Consider the following 17186-nt stretch of genomic DNA (forward strand, 5'->3'; position numbering starts at 1 on the left):
ATCAATCAATCAATCAATGCTAAATACACTACTACTAAATCTTTACTACAGGATTAATTTTTTTAAATAAAATATAAATGGATCTTTAGCTCAACTTAAAAATACTGATTTTTTTCTAAAATCATGCTTTTCTAGAAATAACTAAATAAGTATACTCCTTGAAGAAAAAGATGCTTTCTTTGATATATCCATACATGTAATGGTGATATAAAATAGGTTTAATAAATCTTTGATGGTAATAATTCAATACCTTCATTCTTTGCATCTGTTCTCTATTAAATGCGTTTTGCTTCTTTAGTGACTGATACTTGACTTTCATACTGATAAACTGACGTTCCATTGCTGCCCTTCGATCTTCCACCTAGAAAATATTAATCTGTTTCATTATTCTTCTATTAAGTGAAACGTCAATTTAATCAATGGAATATTTGTAAGTACCTCTGCAAACAAAGAGTTGCCTTTACTATTGGGGTCCAAGGCTTGCTGGAGTGCCTGGTCTAACTGCACCTGAAGTTCTTGATTTGCTACACGAGCTTTCTAAATTCAAAAGAAAACAGTTTAGCTAATAGATATTAGATTAGCAAGAAAACTTATTACAAATTGGAAAAGATGATGTCACTATGACCATAATACCTCTAAAGCATTATAGTAAGAAACTGCTTCTTTCTCTCGCTCCTCTTTTTCTTCTTTAAGCCGGTCTACCTGGCGCATTAAATTAGTACTAAGAAGTTCTAGTTGTTCTTGTCTGTACTGTAGTTCATTCACTTCTTCTTTGAGGGTGGTCTATTCAACAGGAATTAAAAAAGACGAAATCTTCTTGAATAATCCTTCATTTAGTAGCTGCTCAGTTTATCTATCATCAGTGGTGCACACCCAAAACTAAAGTGAAAGAACTAGTCGAAGGTTGTAAGGTGCATAACAAATAAAAATTACTAAATTTTTTAGCAGAGAATCAAATAAAAGGCTCTGGAGACTTTCTTTCCTATGAATTTAAGCCTTCACTTTTTAATTAACCTTAGCCTTCAATGAAAAAAACTGCACTCGTATGCACATCAACTTCTATGGACCAACATTTATAAGGGGCTTTTATGACACAAACTAGGATCAGAGAAAATGTCTCTAAATTTTTCCAGAGGTTTCATTAATCTAAAGGTAAATTCTGCCTTAAGTAATCACGTAATCTAAAGCTTTATTATGCATGAAGTAATCTACCTGAAGACTCTGTAAAACATTTTTTAATTAGTTAAATCAAAATTAGGCCAAAGAATATTTCAGCCTTAAAATTAGCTCATAAGGATTATTACAAAACTATGTAAAAAATATGCAAGAAAAAAAAGAAAGAAAACTGAAAACACACATGCCATAAAAATTACCTTCATACTTTCCATTTCAGTCAATTCAATTTGAAGAGCCAGCATGTCTGAAGACATGCTTTCGTGTACACGTTCAGACATAATCCGCATTTCCTCTGATTTAGAAGAGAGGAGTTCCTTCTGATGATCAACTTTATGCTTCAGCTGCTTTTCACTAAGCCTAGCTTCATCTAATTCTGCTTTCAGTTTTTCTAACTAAAGTAAAAAAAGAAAATAATTCACATTCTTATAAATCAAAAGGTAACTGAAGGTCATCAGAATATACAGTTGTAGCACAAATTGTCCTGGTATCTACAGGATAACTTTTAGGAAAACAGTCAAGTGGAACAAAACTATTTTAAAATGTCGCATAGTTCCAAATCTTGGAAAATTAGAATATATAGCTTAAAGGGAACAAACTTACAGCAGAAGGAGAAAGCTTTAGGGTGAGGCCTAAGTTTAACTTGTCTCAGTGTTGTCATTCCTCATATGTAAAACTGGTAAATGAGCGCACCTACCATCACTGAGTCATTGTTAGGCTCTCAATTGAGATCAGAGGGGTAAAACATTCAGCATCATGTCTAGCATTCACTACATGGTTTCTGTTATCAATAAAAAGCTTTCACTTGATATCCAGGGTTATGATTATCATCTATATTGAATTATCTTCAATAAGGTCTCAGCATTCTTAGAATATATCCTGATATTTGTTTTCTATTTTAAAAATAAGAGCCTCTTAGATTGATTTGTTTTCCCTTTTCTATTTTCATGATATAAAATAAAAATTTCAGCTGAATAATCTATGTCAAAATGTGGCCATCTATCCAAAAAACATCACTGATTGAAGCAAACTTACTGCGTGAGGAGACTATTAGGGTTTCCTATTTGGCCAAGGCCAGGCATCTTTTGATAATGACATGCCTTGTTTTATAAACATACAAAGAATCCATACAAGTTATCAAAGTAGGTCTAGATTCCTGACCACTTGGGCTACTGTGTAAAGAATGAATGTTATGAAGAGCAATGATGGAAGCAGGCTATCTGGATAGAAGGCTACAGTAGTGGTCCAAGAGAGAGATGATATGATCTGGACTAGAATGGTAGTAGTGTAGATGGATGTTCTGTAGGTCAAGTTCTTAAAACTTGTTGATGGAGTAAATGTGAGAAATAAGTGAAAGAAAGATAGCAAATAAACCTCCAAATTTTGGGCACAAGTAGTTTGAGGACATCACTAAGACTGAAAATATTTTTTGACTGATTCAGTCTTTGCTCCACCAAAAAGCCATCTCTATAATTGGCCTTGCCTCAGTCTCTGAATATTTCCTACATTACTCTTTAGTGTTTAGGTAATGAAAGCTACAGCTAAAATCAAAATAACATCCGGGAAAAAGAAAAGGATGCGTTATTATCAGTCACTGGTGTCTCAACTCAGATTAGGTTCAGATAAGCTGGATTATTATTTGCCAGAGGTATGCAAGATGATTCTAAGTATTACACAAAAGCATATTTTGATAGTTATGTTTGTTTTACTGCATATTAGGAAAAAATATAACCAGCTCAAATATGTAATTTCACTATATCACTACTTGAGATGAGAAATGAGAAAATATTTAAAAGTCAATTTAATGAGAAATTAAGTAACAATAAGTGGTACAGAGATATGCAAAAATCTTAAACGATGCTACACCTAACAATGAAAATGGGAACACACACTTCTGAGAAAACAGGACAAAAGTGAGGCAAGTTTTGATAGGGAGGGTTCTGGAAAGTATGGACTCTATACAGAGGAGCCACGACAAAAGTTCTGGATTCCTTATGAGTAACCTGAAGGAACTGGGTAGATGGGGGTGCCAAAAGGGAAGGGACAATCACTGAATAATCATTTATTTTGTATTTATGCTTGAAATGGAGACAGTATAACATGTCATTAGACTAAGTATAGTGACATGGGCTTTGGAATCAGACAGCCTTACTTCAACTCTTGACTATAATTTCTAGCTCTTTAATTTCATCCAGCTTACTCTATCTATTTAAACATTGGTTTTCTCATCTGTTATATGGAGATAATTAATGGTATCTCCCTTTATGAAGTTTTTTTTTTTCCTGCTTTATCTCCTCAAAGCCCCCTGTACATAGTTGTATATCTTAGTTGCAGGTCCTTCTAGTTGTGGGATGTGGGACGCCGCCTCAACGTGGCCTGACAAGCGGTGCCATGTCTGCGCCCAGGATCCGAACCCTGGGCCGCCGCAGCGGAGCACGTGAACTTAACCACTCAGCCACAGAGCCGGCCCCTATGAAGTTGTTTTAAGAATTGGATCATATGTATTAGTTTATCTTCAATAAACAAACTATAAAGTATCAATTCTAATGTGCATTAATTAACAAGAAACTGTTGGTTTCTTTTGTGGAATTACAAAGTGTACCACTAGTTGCAGTCAAAGCTAGGAGACTAGTCTTTCTCAAAGGGGACTGCCACACTATATGCTATAAGCAAGGAGGTCATGCTGGTCACTGAACTAAAACTCCATAACAAACGTCCAGTTACTAAAATGAAATAATTGTATTGAATTAGCAGAATGTTATTTATACAAGTCCTTTGGGTAAACTCTCATTTCTCAGTGTTCCCACTCCCAACAGTAAGATGATGGAGCCCTTGAGAAAATCTTCATCACCTAAAGGTCAGAGATTGCTGTATAAGCATGGAACATTTTTGTTCTGAAATACATAGATATCCAAACCTTATTTTTTAGTTCATTCATTTCCTGTTCATGGCTTCTGTTCAGTTGCTCTTCTAATTTCTCCAGGTGCATCTTTTGTTGTTGTTTAATAGCTTCACATTCAGAGCTCAAACTTTCTAGCATTCGACTCTTGAGCTCAACTTCTCTCTGAAGAGTATATTTTTCTTGCTCATAATTCTGAAAACAGTTTCAACAGTAATTCAATTACATAAAAATAAGTTACAGTCATCACGTATCAGCAGTTCTACCTTCAACTGTTTCACACATCTGCTGCTTTCTAAGTAACAACCGCATGTTAAATCTGGAATAACTGTAGCTAATCAGTCTTAAAAAGCCCGAGGTGTATTCTGAGACTACATTCAAGTCCACGCCAGGGATATAGTATTTGCTTCTATGCCCTCTCAAGGAAGGAAAAAGTGCTACATGGCAATGCCAATGTGTTAAGTAATCTCTGCTAGGAAAAGAAAAAGAGAAAAGATTTAATAGCATTTAAGTCTTCCTAGTGAGAATTACTTGATTTGATAATGATATGCTCTATTTGTAGCTCAGAGCAAAATGAAGAAATAGTGGATGAGGTGTAAAGTGAAATACTGAATAAGCCCTTCTTTCAGAATGCAGTCATCTGAGAAATGTTCACAAATGACTACTCAAATGAATATAGTGCTGAGATAAAAGGAGTATTTAAGAAGGCTTTTGCTTACTGACAGGGAAGTTTAAAGATAAAAAGGGCATCAGTTCAAAGTTCTTCAATAAATTTTAAAAAATAAGATAAAATAGGGCCAGGAGTGGTAGCCTAGTGGTTAAGTTCAGCACACTCCACTTCAGCAGCCCAGTTGAGTTCCTGGGTGCAGACCTGCATCGCTCATCTGTCAGTGACCATGCTGTGGTGGCGGCTCACATACAAAAAGAGGAAGATTGGCAGTGGATGTTAGCTCAGGGAGAACCTTCCTCAGGAAAAAAATAAATAAATAAAATAAAATACAATTAGATTAAATAAGGAAAAACAGGAAAAGGAATGCCATTATTTATTTTTACCTGCAATATTAAAAATTTTTTTTTAATTGAGTTCAAAATAGTTTACATCTATGTGAGATTTCAGTTGTACATTATTTCTTGTCTCTCACTACATAAGTGCTCCCCTTCACCCCCTGTGCCACCCCCAACCCCCTCCCCTGGTAACCACTGAGCTGTTTTCTTTGACCATGTGTATGTTTATATTCCACATGAGTGAAATCACCTGGTGTTTGTCTTTCTCAGTCTGGCTTATTTTGCTTAGCATCATACCCTCCAGGTCCATCCATTTTGCTGCAAATGGGATGAATCTGTCTTTTTTATGGCTGAGTAGTATTCCATTGTGTGTGTGTGTGTGTGTGTGTGTGTGTGTATATATATATACATACACACCACATCTTCTTTATCCAATCATCAGTCGATGGGCACTTCGATTGTTTCCATGTCTTGGCTATTGTGAATAGTGCTGCTATGAACATAGGGGTGCATATGTTACTTTGGATTGTTGATTTCAACTTGTTTGGGTAGATACCCAGTAGTAGGATAGCTGGGTTGTATGGTAGTTCTATTTTTAGTTTTTTGAGAAATCACCATACTGTTTTCCACAGTGTTTGCACCAGTTTGCATTCCCACCAGCAGTGTACACAAGTTCTCTTTTCTCCACACCCTCTCCAACACATTATTTTTAGTCTTAGTGATTATTTGCTATATTTAAATTTTTTCTCAAAATTTAAATATATTTCTGAGCATTTACTAAATCAAACTGATTTATTCATTCTTTCAATAAATGCGTTCGAGACATTAGGGATACAGCAGTCTTCTGCCTCTCAGAGCTTTTACAATATACATATATTTTTTTGAGGAAGATTAGCCCTGAGCTAACATCTGCTGCCAATCCTCCTCTTTTTTGCTGAGGAAGTCTGGCCCTGAGCTAACATCCATGCCTATCTTCCTCTACTTTATATGTCGGATGCCTACCACAGTATGGCTTGCCAAGTGGTGCCATGTCAGCACCCGGTATCCGAATCAGTGAACCCTGGGCCGCCAAAGTGGAATGTGTGCACTTAACCGCTCTGCCACTGGGCCGGCCCCTCAGGGAGCTTTTATTTTGGAGGTAATTAGCACTGCAGAGAACTAAAAGAGTGAATGATGGCAACTTTACAAACATGGTAAGGGAAGCCGTTTCTGCTGAGGTGACATTTAAAAGAAACCTGAAGGTTGAGGACTCAATCCACGCCAGAGGGGGATGAACATCTCAGATGGAGGCAGAAGCTCAGTAAAGCCTATGAGGCAGGACTAGTATAGCTAAGAACAAGGGAAAGAAGTTTGAGATGAGGTCAAAAGGTTGGTAGGTGTCAGATCACATAGGGATCTGCAAACCCAGGTTCTAAATTTTGTTGTATACATAAACGGAGGCCATTGCATGTTTTTAGCAGGGTTGTGACTGCTCTTTTGTATATTCTTCAATGACAACTTGGCTGCTGTGTGAGGAACGGATGGTCTGAATGGCAATGAGAGAAATAGGCAACCTGGTTAGAAGGCTGCAGTAGTAGTCTAGGGAGAGATGATGGTGGTCGAACCAGAGTGGCAGTAGTATAGACGGATGTTTTGTAGGTCAAGTTCTTAGAGCTTACTAATGGATTAAATATGATAAATAAGGGAAAGATACTGAATTAAACTCCTAGATTTTTGGCTCAAGTAACTGGATGAATGCTACTATATTTACTAAATGAGATAAAGAAAACTGCAAGGGAATGTTTGGTTAGTGGGCAGGAAATCAATTATTCTTTCTATGTTAAGTTTGAGATGTCTATTAGTGCGCAATTGAATACAAAGTCTAGACTTTAAGGGGAAACTAAGAACTTGGCGTAGTGTCATGGGGCTTTTAGATGTCATCTAAAGCTATGAAACAACTGAGGTCACCTAGGAAGAGTGCAGATAAAACAAAACCTAAAATCCAATATGCAGTAAAGAGAGTGATGATAACTTGATTTTTCAAACTCAGAACACACTGGGTCAGAAAGAATTATTAGGACTTCATTTAGTTTATTCCCCTTTATTGGGGATGGGGGTTGGTGGGAACTAGACATAAAATCTTCAGAAAAGAATAAAAATATTAATGATAATTGCTAGACAACACAAATCTTCAATAGTTAACTATACCCTTGTAAACAGAGGAGTCTAGAGTCCTACCTCAGTCATGGTCATCATTTCATTACGACATTTATCCAATTGATTCTGCAATTCACTTTGGCTCTCCACTAGCTGTAAACCATACTGTGCAGCTTTTAGTCGCTCTTCTTCAACCTCTTTGAGTTTGCAGCGAAGATCTGCAATTACATCTGCCTCCATGATTTTTTCTTGTTTTTAGTCTACTGTAAATAGAGGAAATAAAAGTACTTAAGCTTAAACAAAAAAGTTCATACAATGATATCAATTAAATACATATATACATATATAGGGGCCAGCCCAGCGGCATAATAGGTACGTTTGTGTGCTTTGCTTTGGCGGCCCAGTGTTTGCAGGTTTGGATCCCAGATGCAGACCCAGCATTGCTTGCCAAGCCCACCCCACATAAAACTGAGGAAGATTGGCACAGATGTTAGCTCAGCAACAATCTTCCTCAAGCAAAAAGAGAAAGATTGGCAACAGATGTTAGCTCAAGTTCAGGGGCAATCTTCCTCACGCACACACACAAAAAGATATATATATATACTCAATACTACCACCATATAAAAACATAATATTAAAGATCTTCCTGACTTTTAAATGTTCAAAATTGTATTCTTGTCCTAAGAGCAAGGTTTGACCATTCTGTTACCTGATTTGAGACCAAATCAAACAGAGCAAAAAAAGATGAATACATTTAATTTTGCTTCTAAGAAATGCAGTATCAGGAAACTGTTCAGTTGTTGTGTGCTCAGCTTCCTTAAATGGTAAGGTAGGGTGAGTCTCATAAATAGATCATTATTCAGGTAATCAAGGTAAGAAAAGAATGAAAGAAATCAAGAAACTTTATAGTAGCATGACTGCTACTTAACAAATAAAAAGACAGCTTTGAATAAGCTTCCTAAGGTAAAGCAAGGACTATCATGTCCACAATTTTTCATAAGTGTTAACTTCCTGAACACATTAAATTTGCCACATTAAATTTGCTTTATTGAAAACAGACTCACTAGCATTTTTCTAGTTATTTATGAGGGCATGCAAAACAGAAACCATATTCACAGTAATTAAAGAACATTGCTCTCATTATCGATTTTCAAGCAAGGACTTAAACATTATATATATAGAAACATTCCATTTTAACTTAACCTCACTCATCACCCTTTCCAGATGGGTCCCAAACTCTTAGGCCAGACTCAAACTCAGCTTCGCCTTCAAAGAGCAACAGGCCATTATTAAGATGTTCTCCATGTCTCCAATCAATGTACTCATTCATTAAACGAATATTTTTTGAATGCCTTATGTGCTGGGCTCCATTTTAGGTACTTCATATATATCAGAGGTCAAACTGACAAAAAAAAAAAAGCTCTCTTTTCATAAAACTTACCTTCCAGTGGGAGAAGACAAGCATTAACAGTGTAATATTAAGTGCGTTAGAAAGTAGAAATGAAAAAAAATATATAACAGGATAAGGGAGCCTGGAAGAGGGAAAGGTATGGCAACTAGGATGAAATTTAGTGTTGAGGGGTAGGCCCTCAGGAGACTTCAGGGTAAAGCTTTGCAGAGGATAAGAAAATTACCCAAGTACCTATTTAGGGAAAGAATGTTCCAGGCATGGGGTAGCATTAAGGTGGAAGGAAGCCCAATGAATGAACAAGACAGAGTTTAGGTCAGAAGAGATAATAGGGCAGAACAGACCGATCAAGCCATTGTAAAGACTTTGGCTTCTACTCTGGGTGAAATGGGGAGTCATTGCAAAGTCTGGAGTAGAGGTCTGACATTTAAAAGGATCATTTTGGCTGCTATGTTGAATAGATTGGAGGGGAACACGTTGGAAGCAGAAAAACAAGGTGAGATGAACACCCACATTAGGGTGCCTGCATAGGGGGTGGTGAGAAATGGTCAGATTCTGCATATATTCTGAAGGTAAAACCAACATGATTTTCCGACAAATGGAATGTGGGATGTGTGAGAAAGAGAGAAGTCAAAAATGCCTCCAAGGCTTTTGGCCTGAGCAACTAGTAGAATAGATTCCCCAACAGCTGAGGCACCAAAAACTGGTGAGTAAAGACTGTTTTGGAAAGAAAATCAGAGGACTAAGCTTTAGACAGGAAATATGTCAAGTAAGAAGTTGGCTATATGAGTAAGAAAGGGGTCTGGGCTGGAGATATAAATCTGGGAGTTATTAGCATAAATCCTTGAGACTTGCTATCACCAGAGTATGAGCATAATTAAAGAGAAAAGGACCAAGGATTGAGCCCTGTTAACAGATGGGAAAGAAGACAGCAAAATATACTCAGTCATGGCCAGTGAGGTAGGAGGAAAACCAAGAGCATGTGTTGTCCTGGAAGCCAATAAATAAAAGTGTTTATTCTACCCTAAGGAGGTAGAAGTAATCAATTGTGCCAAATGCTAAGTCTAATAAGGCGAGAATTGAGAATTGGCCATTGGATTTGAATTCATGGAGGTCACTGGTTACCCTAAGAGCAGTTTTGGAGGAGAGAAGGGGCAAAGGCCTGACTGGAACGGGTTGGAGAGAAAATGGTAGATTAGGAGACAGCAAGCACAATTTTGGTACAAAGGAGAACAGATAAATGGGGCAGTAGCTGGAGGGGAAGTAGGGCCAAGACTTTCTTTTTCTTAGATAAAAAATAATTAAAATTTAAACATTAAGAAAAAAATCAGAGCATGCTTGTACACCATGGGATAGATCCAAGAGAGGAAAAACTGATGATATAGAAGACATGGAGAATGGCCAGAGGGATGAATAAAGGGCTGAGGTCTAACGTACAGGAAGAGATTTTAGACACAACATGAACATTTCATCTAAAGTAAGAGAAAGAAAAGTACATGGGTGCAGACACCGGCAGGGTAGGTATGTAGGCAGATATAGTGGCGAGAATCTGCATAAGTGCCTTTCTAACTGCTTCAATTTATCATGGATTAGGAAGCAAGGTCTTTCAGGATGAAAATGAAGGAGATACAGGGTTTTAGAAGAAAAAAAAGGTATCCTATGTTATCCAGGGATGGCAGTTACTGCTCTAAAATGTAAGACCTTTCCAAAGCCTGTACATGATGGAGTCAGCCCCTAATTATTGCACCGTTAATAATTTATATTTATTGAGGATTTACCCTTTGCCAGGCAGAGTGCTTCAAATGCATTATCTCATTTAATTCTCTTGATGGGCCTAAGTACTATTGTCATCAATATTTACCAAAGAAAAAATGGAGTTAGCCTCAAGACTTCCCAGCCAGCAATGTGCAAGGAAGCCAAAATATTAGCTCTCATTCATTCCAAAGATCTGAACTATAAAGTGTGATAAATGCAAGAGGGAGAGATGTATAGCGCTATCTGAGCCTGTAACACGGGGAAGCTGCCCTAATCTGGGTAGTGGGGTGGGGGCGGGGTAGGGGGGATCACGGACAAGAAAGATTCCCGGAGGAAGTGACTTTTCAGCAGAGGTCTAACGGATGAGTAAGAGTTCACCTATCAACCTGCAGAGCGAGGGAGCCAGGGTTGAATAACATCTACAGCTAACGTGTGCCAGACATTGTGCTTGGTGCTTTGCAAACGGTTATTTTATTTAATCCTCTCAACAACCCCATAAAACAGAAGTCATCTCCCCCATCTTACACAGGTGCAAACTGAGGCACAGAAAGGATAAGGAACTTGCCCAAGGGTTACCAGCTAGGAAATGCAAAGTCAGACGGGGCCGGCTCTAGCTCCGAAGCCTGGCGCTCCTAACCCGCTCCTAGCTCGGCGTCTCAGACCCACAGCAGGCACCGAGCACCTAGGGGACGGGCAGCAGCGGGACCCAGGCTGCCCGAGTCCCCACCCGCCTACCTGCTCACCGGTCGCACGAACTCGGACAGTTCCTTCACGCCCTGTCCGTCCTCCCCAACCCCAGGACATTGACCTCTCCCTAACAGGGTTCTGAGACCATGAAACCAGCTACCGGGCGAACAGCAGTCGGGGAAGAGCCCGGCACGCAGCTGTCCAACAGAAACGTCACGCGAGCCACACAGGATTTTTAATATTCAAGGAGCCACATTAAAAAACAAAAAAGTGAACGGAGTTGCATTTTAATAACATTTTATTTAACCCAGTACATCCAAAATATTATCATTTCAACATTCAATCATTATAAAGAGAATTAACGAGACACACTACTCTTCTGAGAAGTCCTCGAAACCGGGTGCGTATTTTCCATGAAATGGGTCTCTCGCACGGACCGCCGCGTGTGGGCGGCGGCGACCGGACCGGACCCGACCACGCAGACCCGGTGTCCGCTCCTTCAGAGGCCGGCAGCCGAGCCGGCCACACGGAACTGAGACCGGCTGGGAAGCCGTCCACCAGAGCCCCGGGTTCCGCAGGAGGAGCCGACCCGGCTCAGGCCTCGGCCGAGACGCAGGCCCCGGGTCCCTCAAGGCCCTGCTCTCTGCCCCGCGCCGCTCCCCGCCGCTCCTCTCCACAGGCACCCCCCTCCAGGCCCCTGGCCCCTACCTCTCTCCTCACCCCTCTCCCCTGCTGCTGCAGGGGGCGGCTCGCGGCGAGAGCTCGCGGCGCCCAGGCTGGTGGCGGCAACTCCAACGCACCACAGACAAACCGGCCAGGACGCTCAGCTAGCGCCCCGGGAAGCGCCAGGGCTTTTTGAATGCAGTTCCCGCGAGAATGCGCCCTTCTCACGAGACGTTCCGCCCAAGCCGCGCGTAAAGGAAAAACCCGGAAGAACGTTCAGCAGAGTGCCCCGCCCCACTAGAACGACAGTGAGGGCGCACGTGGAGGGCAGTGGGCTGGGCGTGGGTGCCGAGGGGGCTCACCGTCTGGTCAACCTTACTCAGGGTTGGTTTCCCGGGTGTATTTTTTTAAATGACAGTGTTTCTTGAGAGACAGTGTCCCTAGAAGGCGAGGCGGTGGGGAATTCCGAGGTGTGCCGGCCTCATACACCCTCCCAGCGGATTGGCCAGTGTGCGCTCTGAGGACCCCGCCCTCTGGTGCCTTTCTGGTGGTTCCACGAATCAGAATCAGTATGACAGTGCCTAACAGCATCATCGGCGAGAATCACAGTTACTTTTATGAGATAGAATGACAGTTATTATAATAACGTTAACACTCCAGCCTTCCCCATGTGCCGGGGAAATGCAAAATTTTACACGGATTGTCTCATTTAAGCCCGCACACAGCCTTATGAGGTAGGTATTATTACCTTCTCCTTTTCTGCAGAGGAGAACAAAGCCCCAAGAAGAAAAGAGTCTTGGCCAAGTGGTAGAACTAGAATTTGAACTAATGCAGTCTGCTGCTAAGAGTCCAAGCTCTTGCATGTATGTTTAAATAATGAATTTATGTTTTGTAAACCTGGTGCCTATTCATTATTCAAAAATTTACGCAATCGGAAATAATAATAGCCAACATTTAGTGAGCACTTCTGAGTCCTAGCAACTGTTGTATCGATCATGCTGTGCTTTTGAGCCCATCTTTTCTTGCCTACTTGAGGACTTGGCCGTAGCTCGTATCTTTTTCATCATCAGTTTTTTCTTCCCTTTTGGATCTTCCCTATCAGTAAACATGCTGTAATGACTTCCATCTCATAAAATAATACTAACCTCCTTTGATTCCAAGCAGCTACCTCCCCATTTATTTGCTTCCCTTGATAACAAAATTCCTGGGGAAAAAAAGTTTAGACTCACTATCTCCATTTTCTACCTTTTATTCTAACTTGTTTCCCACTTCAGGTTTGGTCCCCGCCAGTCTGGTGAAATGGCTCTTCTCGACATCACCAGAGAGTTCTGTCTTGCAAAATCCATTATTTAGTCCTTACTTCTCTTGACATTTGATGGAATTAATTGCTCTCCTTGAGTCTCGGTTTGGGTCTTGGGATAACACACCCTCCTTGCTTTCCTCTTCTCAGTTTCTTTTGCAGCCTTCTGTTTCTGACTGAGCTAGGCCAGACCATAAAGAGTTGATCTGGGTTTGAACACTGGCAACAGTGATGCCTTCAAGTTGTTCACAGTATAGACTTGCAAATGTGTTTAAGGGCTGAATGAGCCAGATGCTCATTCATTTATCTTCACCCCGACGTTCTTGAATAAATGAAATTCCATTCTCTATTATGTAGCAAAGACTCCTCAGCTCAGGAGTCAGGAAGACACCATTCTAGCCTAGGCCAATCATGACCGGCTGAAATTAGGTAATCTAAAATGTATCTGAACTTCATTTTCTCCTTTGTTATATGAGAAGGTAGACCTATATTTCATTAATGTTTCTAATATTTTTTAAATATTTTAAACTATGAACTGAGTGGACACAATGTGCTAGGCATAGTGGAAGGAATTCAGAGATGTGGTAATCTCCACTCTTGTCTGGAAGATGCTCACAATATACTAAGGGATTAAATATATATATGTGTGTGTGTGTCTATATGTATATATAACTACAGGGCTACACTACAGTAAAGGAATTGTGTAAAGGGAGAGGTCAGTTTTCTCTGAGTATTCCCTTAAAGTTTCATAGTGCATGTAGCATTTGAGCAGGGCCTTCAAGGATAGCAGAGCTAAGAAGGAGGGCATTCAAGGGGAGGGCACAGCATTAGCAAAGCCACAGAAGCTACCCATATCATATTAAGATCATTCTTTAGGAACTGTCTGCATAGAGTACTGCCACTACCACCACTGGACACTAGATGTCACAAGTGAAATGAATTCTAGCTGGTCTCTGCTTGTTTGGGTAACTTGCTTAAGATTCACAGTTCCAGATGCAGATCTACACGTCCAGATGAGGTCCACATACCATGTGCTAAATGCTAAGGGTCAGGAGGAAAAAACCACATATGTGTCATTTTGAGCTTACAAGTTGAGAGAGAGGATTTTGCCTCCTCACAGAGAGTAGTGGATTCACCAAGCATATGAAGGGAATTTAGATATTGGAAGACAACACCACCACTCCTCCCTCAATACAATTCCTAATATTATAGCTGTTCACAACCAGAATAGACTGCTGGAGTAAGCTGACCATCATTCCTTCACTGTGACTGTTCTAGTGGGAATGAGAGGATTGGTTATCAGAAATGGTGTAGGAGGGAGTGTTGCTTTGTACTGAAATCTGTGTATATTTTGACATGAACTTATTGAATGATTAAGTTTGTTTTTGCTACCACAGATGAATAGTCTCTGTCCTCAAGGAACTTGGAATTTAGTGGAAGGAGCTTTTACCAAACGATAAACCTTTACTCAGAGTATGGCTTAGACTTTCTTTTTCCTTCATATTGTTAAGTAAAGCTCCAAGTTGGTCTTTTTGGGGTCAAACAAGAACAAGCCCAGGATTCTAAGACACAGAGTTTGCAAATAAGAACTGGATTCATTTACAAAGTCCATGATTCATAGAATGGGCCAGCAGATGAAGTTTTGGAAGTTACAGTCAAAGTCGTGGTCATTGAAACCTGGAGAATGGCTGAGATCAAGAAAAGAGGCTTAGAGAAAGAGGGGGCTGTGTGCAGGACTTTGGTGATGGTCCTAATTCACAGAACAAGAGGAGAATAAGCATCCAGCAAAACAAACAGCAGAGCCATCTGAGAAGAGATAAGGAAATTGCATTGTCGCAGCTCCCTCTGTGATGATTTGATATCAAAATGAAGAATTGTGCCAGGAGGCAGGTTGGACTGTTTAAGAGTAATAATGACAATGACAGCCCACTCTGCAGTCTCTCCTGGCCCTGCTTTGTATAACATCAGCTTCAACTCTGCATGAGCCCTATTGCTATACTCCTTTTCCCCTTAAGTAGGTATGGTCCTCACTCACGGCAAAGGTGCACCATCCCAATATTGTGGACATTTATTGGCTAACTTCCCAGCATCAGTTCCCTCACCTTTTTTGTCCAAAAGCATTCTGATTATTCTTTGGGTAATTCATCTTTCCCTCCATTTTCAGCGATGTGGATTGTTTAAAATTGGTCCCACCCTTCAGCTCTAGGGTATCCCATCACTCTGGTTGTAGTCATTGGTTCAGAGATGTGCATGTGACTGAATCCAAGTCAGTGAAATAAAATGAGATATTCCCTGGGACTGCTGGAAAAATGGATTTTGCTAACCCCTTCTGGACTTGAATGTCACAGCCCAGAGCTACCAGCTGCCATCTTGGTTCCATGAAGTTTAAGTCTGTTTGAAATTGAATCAAAAGCAAAGCTGACAAATAGAGAGAAGAGAGTCCTGCTTATGCTGTTTGGGCCCTACATGAAGCTCCTCTTGAAGCTAGAGATATCCCTGAACTGTTTAGTTTTTGCTCAAATGGCTTCAATTTCAGTTTTCTGTTACTTTCAACATAAAGGGTTTTAAACAGTACACTCAATAATACTTGTGTTTGAGCTTGAGTGGACTAATTAACCTGTCAAGTTCTCATTCTACATTTAGAATTTTATAAGGCTAAAACTGAAAGGTGCTAACTTCCAGAGATAGGATCCACTGATGGCTCCTCTGAGAAAAATGCCTTGGTTGAACTAAAAGGAAGGTTTATCCTAAATGAAGAAGCCTAGTGTATAGTGGAGGAAAATAAGGATCCAAACAGCTGTGTGTAATCCCTTTCTTGGCTCCACTTCACATTACCATTACACCCCTGTTAAGCTGACTTCTTCAGGTGACTTTAACACCTAAGCCAGTTAGAATTAAGACTGAATGTTTCTATCAGTTAAGGTTTTTACTTTCCAAGAACAATACCCACTCTAGTTAGTTGAAGATATATATGTATATAAAAAAATGCTAGAGTCCTAATTTTTGCAACTATTCACAGGACTGTAGTTGCTGCTTATCACTTCCTATCTTGCAGTACCCATTACATATTGCTTTTATTTTCTGGTAATACCTCAGCTGGTTGAGGTTCTTTGTCCAGTAGAGAGACCCACATCTATACTACTGAAAAAATATAATCACTAGTTATGATTTATATTACTCACTATTCTGTTGGTGTAAATTTATTTGGTCTGACTCAAAGTGGGATGTGATAAAACTTAGGGTCTTGTTCTTTCTCTGAGAGCTTGAAACTGTCACACTACTTTTCTCTGTGTGTGTGTGTGTGTGTGTTTGTATGTGTAGTGTCTCAATTCAGTGGAAACAAGTGGTGGCTGCTAGATGTTGTAATGCTGGGTTTAATGTATTTTATTCTTAGGAAAAACAACTTGGGAGTGCACATGGTAAAAGGGGAAGTTGATGAGTCAGCACCCCGAAGTTAGCAGCTGAATACGCCTGTTCAGTAATAAGCCACCTCCTGCCTGTTGCCACTAGGTGACAGTCTTTGCAAATGCTTTATCTGAAGGGAGACTTTCTGTTACAGAAATTCATTTCTATTGGTGGAGATGTTTACCTTGCTAGTTTCAGCTAGATTAGCCAAATACACGTATTTGTTATAACCTACACTCTTAGTCATTTGAGATCGTACTTATTCCTTATATGGAACTCTTCTCTCCTGCTGCTTGGTTTACTCCATGCTATAGACTGAATTGTGTCCCCGCAAAATTCCTGTATTGAAGCCTAACCCCCAATATGACTTTATTTGGATTAGAGGCTTTAGGGGGTAATTACAATTAAATGAAGTCATAAGGGTGGGGCCCTAATCCGTTAGGATTGGTGGCCTTATGAGAAGAAGAATCTCTCTCTTTCTGTGCATCATGGAAGAAAAGCCATCTGTACACACAGTGAGAAGGTGGCACCTACAAGCCAGGAAGAGAGCCCCTACCAGGAGCTGCATTGGCCAGTGCCTTGACCTTGGACTTCCCAGCCTCCAGAATTGTGAGAAATAAATTCTCTATTGTTTAAGAATTCTGTTATTGCAGCCCAAGAAGACTAATATACTCCATCTCTTCCTTTTCACTGGAGAGGCCCTATGACTAGTGGTTAAGAATACAGTACGTATTCTGGAGTCGGCATCCAGGTTC

At 40.1% G+C, this 17186-nt stretch overlaps 1 protein-coding gene and 1 long non-coding RNA gene across 12 annotated transcripts in view; one reads left to right on the forward strand and one right to left on the reverse strand.

Moving 5' to 3' along the window:
- Window positions 1–12278, reverse strand: part of SPDL1 (spindle apparatus coiled-coil protein 1) — a 57043-nt gene extending 44765 nt beyond the window's left edge. For 3 of the 11 annotated variants that reach the window (XR_011425010.1, XM_070232924.1, XM_023617267.2), the window contains exons 1-7: window positions 11784–11954; window positions 7295–7476; window positions 4091–4267; window positions 1374–1568; window positions 634–783; window positions 439–537; window positions 251–361 (exon numbers count right to left, since the gene is read on the reverse strand). Coding sequence is in view for 8 of the 11 variants with exons in the window: in XM_070232924.1 (XP_070089025.1) it covers window positions 251–361; window positions 439–537; window positions 634–783; window positions 1374–1568; window positions 4091–4267; window positions 7295–7453 (891 nt within the window). In the remaining 3 variants the exon portion in view is untranslated. Of the gene's footprint in view, window positions 1–250; window positions 362–438; window positions 538–633; window positions 784–1373; window positions 1569–4090; window positions 4268–7294; window positions 7477–11111; window positions 11281–11771 lie in introns of those variants that run through there. The other 8 variants (XR_011425009.1, XM_070232923.1, XM_070232925.1 and 5 more) reach the window with 5 other exon arrangements.
- On the forward strand, window positions 12023–15600 carry LOC111767736 (uncharacterized). The gene is made up of 2 exons (XR_002799539.2): window positions 12023–12460; window positions 14424–15600. It is a non-coding gene; the product is annotated as an uncharacterized lncRNA (long non-coding RNA).
- The last annotated feature ends 1586 nt before the right edge of the window (window positions 15601–17186 follow it).

This window comes from Equus caballus, chromosome 14, assembly GCF_041296265.1.
Source record: "Equus caballus isolate H_3958 breed thoroughbred chromosome 14, TB-T2T, whole genome shotgun sequence".
Taxonomy (NCBI): Eukaryota; Metazoa; Chordata; class Mammalia; order Perissodactyla; family Equidae; genus Equus; species Equus caballus.